This window comes from Artemia sp. Qi Xiang Cuo, chromosome 14, assembly GCF_049724085.1.
Source record: "Artemia sp. Qi Xiang Cuo chromosome 14, ASM4972408v1, whole genome shotgun sequence".
In the NCBI taxonomy this organism is placed as follows: Eukaryota; Metazoa; Arthropoda; class Branchiopoda; order Anostraca; family Artemiidae; genus Artemia; species Artemia sp. Qi Xiang Cuo.
In genome coordinates, this window is record NC_142807.1 from 39672920 (window position 1) to 39678919 (window position 6000).

Below are 6000 nucleotides of genomic sequence, written 5' to 3' on the forward strand. Positions count from 1 at the left end.
ACTAGCCCCCCCCCCACGCCCATCATTCCGCCAAACACATTCAATCAAAATTTTGAGATAGCCGTTTTGCTCAGCGTAGTTGATTTCCTGATAGAAAATAGGTTTTTGGGGAGGACAATCCCCCACAACCCTTTGGGCAAGGGTTGTAATTCTATCCTGGGGGTAAATCCGGTTTATATAGAAGGGGTCGTGGTAAAAAGTTCAAAAAAGGTTCATTCGAGTGAAAATTCAACGGGCTAGTGCCTTTTTTAATATTTGGAAGTCAGTGTAGGGTAACTTGCCCCCCCTCTTCGCCCCTAATTCCTCCAAACACCTCCAATCAAAAGTTTCAGATAGCCATTTTGTTCAGCGTGGTTGATTTCCACATAGAAAATATGTTTTTGAGGAGGACACTCCCCCACCAACCTCAAGTCAAGGGTTTTAAGTTATACCCTGAGGACATATAAGGTTTTTATAGAAGGCGGTGTCGTAGAAACTTCGAAAAAGGCTCATTCGATTGGAAAGTCCGAGGGCTAGTACCCTTTGTAATAGTTGACATTGATTTGAGGGCAACTAACCCCCTCTCACGCCCACCTTTTCCCCAAACAAGTCCAATCAAAATTTTAAGACAGCCATTTTATTAAACGTAGTTTTAAGTTCTGTAAATTAGGTCTTTGAGGATTACAACTCCCCCAAAGCCCTTAGGACAAGGGTTGTAATTTAAGGATCCTTCATATTATTTCTTATGGAAGGGATGCTCGTATAAACTTTAGAGAGAGCTCATTTGATTGGAAATTGAAATTTCTTGTTCACTTTTTAAGAGTCAAAAGAGATTGAAGGGCAACTAGCCCATCTTTGGGCCATCGGCTTGATTTTAGTCCAAAATTGTTCTATGCAATTAAATAATAACAATATATTTCTTGATGAGTGTGCGTAGCTGGGGTAATGTCAGGTGACTTGGTGTTGTGGGAAGTTGTTAGTAGTATTAATAGTCAAGGCTTTCTTCATGAAAAGAATTGAAAGTTTTAAATTCCCCCAAGCGAAATGTTTGTCAAACTCGTAAAAACGTAATAAGTAAGGCAGTGGCCGATCCACGGGAGGGGAGAGGGGGCGCCCCCTTAGCATTGTCTAAAGTAATGTAATTTACTTAATTAACGCAAGATTGCGTTAATTGAACTTGCTCTTAACGCAATTTAATCGGATCAACCTCTTTTGCACCCCCCCCCTAAATTACAGCCATACTTAAAATAGGGTTAAAATACATACTTTGCGATAAATGCTAAATTATTGTGGCACAAAAAATCCGAAAAATGGTCTAATCAAAATGATGCTGTTCGTTCTGCATCAACAAATGGAATAACCTAGCAAGATCCATTCAATGACGCAGTAGGTTTTAGGCTTCTGCAGTGAGGCGATACCCAAACTCTTGTTTGTAGTTATTTTTATTCGATTCAAACTTGATTTGCATATTCTTTTTAAGTTTCACTCGTTTTAAGATTTATTTATTAAATTACATTAATATATATTGTATGTTTGTTCGTATTGATTGTTTGTTTAATTTCTGTTCGTTTTAAGTTTCATTTATGCTTTAATAGAAAAACATTTGTTTTCGTTTTAAGCTTGATTTTCATATTCAATCCAATCATTACTCCCTTTAAGATGTATTTATTCATTTATGTCATTTCTTGTTGGATGTTTTTTGCTAGAATTGTTTATTTAATTTCTGTTCATTTAGTGTTTCTTTTGTTCTTTAATATTAATTTCTGGTTGTTTTGAGTTAGAATTTTAAAAGGTATTCACATATGAATATCTTAATTTTAAAAAGGCCATTACATTTCTTTGTAAAAAATATTTTTCTGAAAGTTTTTTTTTAATTAATTAATAAATATAATGCGTCATTGAAATAAAATATTAAGATAGAAAGAAACTGCTCAGTTGGGAAAGCGTTAAACTATAGAACTAAAGGTCCTTGGTTCGCTCCCCGGTTTCAGCAGCTACTTTTTTTTTGCAGCTGTCTTATTCATCATGAGCTCTACTATAAATATCTTTTGAGTAAGCTGCTAAGTCTTGTTTAGGTTGTGAAGGTATTTATGACAGAATGCTAGTCGCACATTTTATGACTACAAAGTGTATGGTTTCAGTCATGGTATTATATGCCACTGTACAACCTTCTGGGTAACTAACTTCTAGAAAGCTATGACGTTGGTAGATTCCAGAATGAGATTTTGAGAGAAAATTTCCTGTAAGAGTTGAATATTAAACTAAAGATTCAAAAACTGGATAATGCAGAAGATGGAAGGAATTATTTAAAGGAAATAGTTTTTGAAGTAGTAGATTATGACTTAGGGATTAAAGCTGAAGCGTGGAATGGAATATTAGTGGAAATTCTTTGAGTCTAGTAGAGAAGAGGAGGGGCTCATTCATTGAGAAAGTGACTCGTACGTCATTGAGAGAAATTATTAGCAGTACCTCTATTTTCAAACAGATATGTTCAAATTCAATGGTCAATTGTTAATAAATATTATGTGTCATTGAAATATAATATTAAAATCGAACGAAACAGCTCAGTTGGGAAAGCGGTAGACTAAAGACCTAAAGGTCCTTGGTTTGCTCCCAGGTTGCAGCAGCTACCTATTTTTGTTTTTTATCAGCTTCGTTATTCATCATGAGCTCTACTATTAATATCTTTTGAGGAAGCTGCTAAGTCTGGTTTAGGTTGGGAAGGTATTTATAACAGAATGTTAGTTGCAAATTGTATGACTAAAAAGTGCAGGGTTTCAGTCGTGGTGTTATATGCCACTGTGCAACCTTATGGGTAACTACCTTCTTGAAAGCTATGACGTTGATATCCTCCATAATGAGATTTTGAGAGAAATTTTCCAGGAAGAGTTGAATATTAAACTAAAGAGTCAAAAACTGGATAATGTTGAAGACGGAAGGAATTATTTAAAGAAAAGAGTTTCTGAAGTAGCAGGTTGTGTCTTTGTTATCTTAAAAGACCAGGTTTGATCCACCTTTTTTGTAGCAGGGATGCTACAATTAGTTTAAAGAACATCCAATATGTAAGAGTAATCTCATCATACAATGGAGGTGACTTTCCGACAATCTCCAAACACTTGAAAAACACTGAAAATGCACATGTAGACAAAAATATATTGTATAAATTGGTCAGGTCAGACGTAGATCTGTGTTGGAAATCCGGTCACGTAGTTATATTCTTAGAGTTCTTCGCAGACAGGTATGCTCAATAACGGTCAGTGTATTCTCACGCTTTAGGTTTAATTTATTGTTAGTAACTTTTAAACCCTAGTCAACATAGAAATTGGTTAGTCTTTTGTCTCCTTTCGTGACCAGCGGAAATGGAAAGTTTGGATAATGTTTGAAAAAGGCTTAAATAAGCAATTAGCCGCAATTTCTGAAACACCACTCCTTACGAGCGTCATCAAAATCAGAGTTCAACATTGGTAGGATTTTGATTTGCTTTACCACAAGGCAGTGCAAGCTTCCTGGAATACATCTATAGCGCCCCGGTCTCAGAAAGGGATGTCACTTTATAGAAGTTGACGAGGCAAAGCCTTGATGACTTGAAACTTCAAATGTCCAGTCCATTTTCCAGTGGATTTGCTGATAAAGTTAAGCTTGTTCTTATGGTTCAGAATTTTTTTGGAACTCACAATTGCAAAGCAAGGTAAAATATAAGTAAAACGCTACAGATATAGCCAAAGCAAAAATGAGAAAGGTAGAATAATGTTGAGTGAACGGTAAATATCTTTAAAAGAGATTATTATCACACGGTTGAGACGGAATTGATTAAAGATTGGATAGAAAGAACTTACTGCCAAAACGGGAATTAAGATTGATAAAGAGGAACCGAAAGGACTTTTAAAGAGTTCCTTGATTAAAATTGTATAATAAGGGCTGATTATATAAGTGTAATATGTAATTCATCTGAAAAATATTTTCAATAAATTATACTATAAAATGTGCATTATGAAATACCGTTTTTTTCTCCAGTTTAGGGTTTTTGACCTGCGATAACGATTTATTTAAAATTTATCAATGGTGACCGACAACCGAAATTTAGTTATTGGCCAGGATAGTATTGATATGGTCGATGACTTTGTTCGCACCGTCACTAAGTGGAAAGTTAACTTGAAACTCTGCTGCCCAATATCGCTGTTAGATAAATTAAAGAATCTGATGACTCTGAAACATTTCTGGACTACAAAAACAAAAAGAAAACAGTATAATTTCATGGATTCCCCCCTAAGATAAGCTGGGTGGAGGAGATTGTCAAGCGATAAAGCAAAGTGTGTAGAATCACACTACGTTTTGAATAATAAGGCTCCATTTTGGTATATAGTGCGCACACTTACATTGAATAGTGTTATTGATCCTCCTCAGTGTTATAGCTCATTTAACCCTCTTTCTGAGAAAATTTCCAACATGATCCGTGCCAGAGTTAAGGCGACTAGAATGACTAGGTGTCGCCCCAATCGTATATTTCGGCCTAAATTCATTAGGATGTCTGACAGTAGAAACTTACATAAAAAAAAGCTTCATCTAGCAATCAGTAAACTTGCCAAGCGGTCTCAGCAGGGATAATCCATACAAAACTATCTTCAAATTCCGTTGAGAGGAAACCCAGACGCTTCATGAAGTAAAAACTATTAATTCACCCGACTTATATTGCTGTTATATATTATTTTCGTAAATCTTCCAATAAAATTCCTTTTTAAGCAAAAATATTACATGTTACTCTTTAGAATATTTATTATTACCAAGACTAGCGGCATATTATTGCTATTAATGGCAGAATTTTTTAAATAAAAAGAATATCCAGTCCGACAAAGAGAAGTTTAAAGTTTAATGAGCCATTTGACAAATAAAATATTCAATGATGTAAAGTTGTTTTTATTTTCCTTTGCTATTTAATTTAGATCATCTGATAATATTTTCAGGTAACGTGTCATTTTACTCACCTTTACTTTAATCTTTTTTTTTCATAATTTGTCTATATAAAAATTATTTACAGCTCAAAATGTTGTGTGTTTCCCAACCACAATAGATAGTTTTAGAAACTCTTTCGAGTAGACTGTCTTAGCTTGGTTTTCGGTTTTGAAGAGATCTATCCTCTTTCTAAGATCCGTTCTACTTTTTTCTGAATAACATCTTTTAATTTTAGGAGATTCTATATTGCTGTATCTTGGTGGAAAAATCCCTCAACTCAAGTCAAGACAGGGACCATCAGCTGCTCCGGAACCAACCTCTGCATCAAAGGCACAACCACCTTCTAAAAAGAAAAAAGGAGGAAGACGCTAGTGTTACTGCCTTTTTACTTTTTTCAGGTTTAGTTTTACTTTCTGATGGTAAATTGGAGTTGCATTTATACACTTTTGTCTATTTTTAATTGGAGATTATGTTCCATTATTACTATTTTTATTGCTAGTACTTTTATTTTATGAATCGCTTGAACTACTCTCTGAATAGTCATTTACATTTTAGGCATTGAATGGAGCCTCTTTGACTTGCTTCATGCTAAAACCTGCTTTTACATGTTTTAACGATACAGCTGCATAAGTAAATCATGGTTGATACGTCAGAAGTAGCCTTGTAAAGAACGAACTCTAGCCCACAGTAACCGAAAATTTATAAGGGCGCCCTAAAAAAAACAACTGTCAAATTATGAAGAATTGCTATTCGAAGCTGATACAGGAATGGTAATTGTTATTTTGATCTTTCTTAATGGTAAAAATCTATTGTGAAAGCAGATTTATGGGAATTTTGAAAAATATAAACAATAGCACCATTTCTTCCATATGACTGCAATTGTAGTCCAAACTAACAATATAGTTTTTTATTTCTTTGTTTTTTGTTTTTGTTTTAAATAATTAATAAATTTGGCATCTGATCCACTTATATGCTACTTAGATTATAAAAATAAAATTACCGCTTGGTATTAAAAGGCACTCTCATAGGAAAGTAAAGAGCGAAGTGAGCTCTGTGTATTATTATTCTTCT

General features: G+C 34.4%; 1 protein-coding gene across 1 annotated transcript in view; it reads left to right on the forward strand.

Moving 5' to 3' along the window:
- The window catches only part of LOC148944451 (signal recognition particle 19 kDa protein-like), a 49635-nt gene extending 44205 nt beyond the window's left edge, over positions 1 to 5430 (forward strand). Inside the window, exon 4 of the mRNA XM_089099769.1 lies at positions 5165 to 5430. Within this exon, the coding sequence (XP_088955895.1) occupies positions 5165 to 5301 (137 nt within the window). The 3' untranslated portion in view covers positions 5302 to 5430. The remainder of the gene's footprint in view (positions 1 to 5164) is intronic.
- Positions 5431 to 6000: the final 570 nt, after the last annotated feature.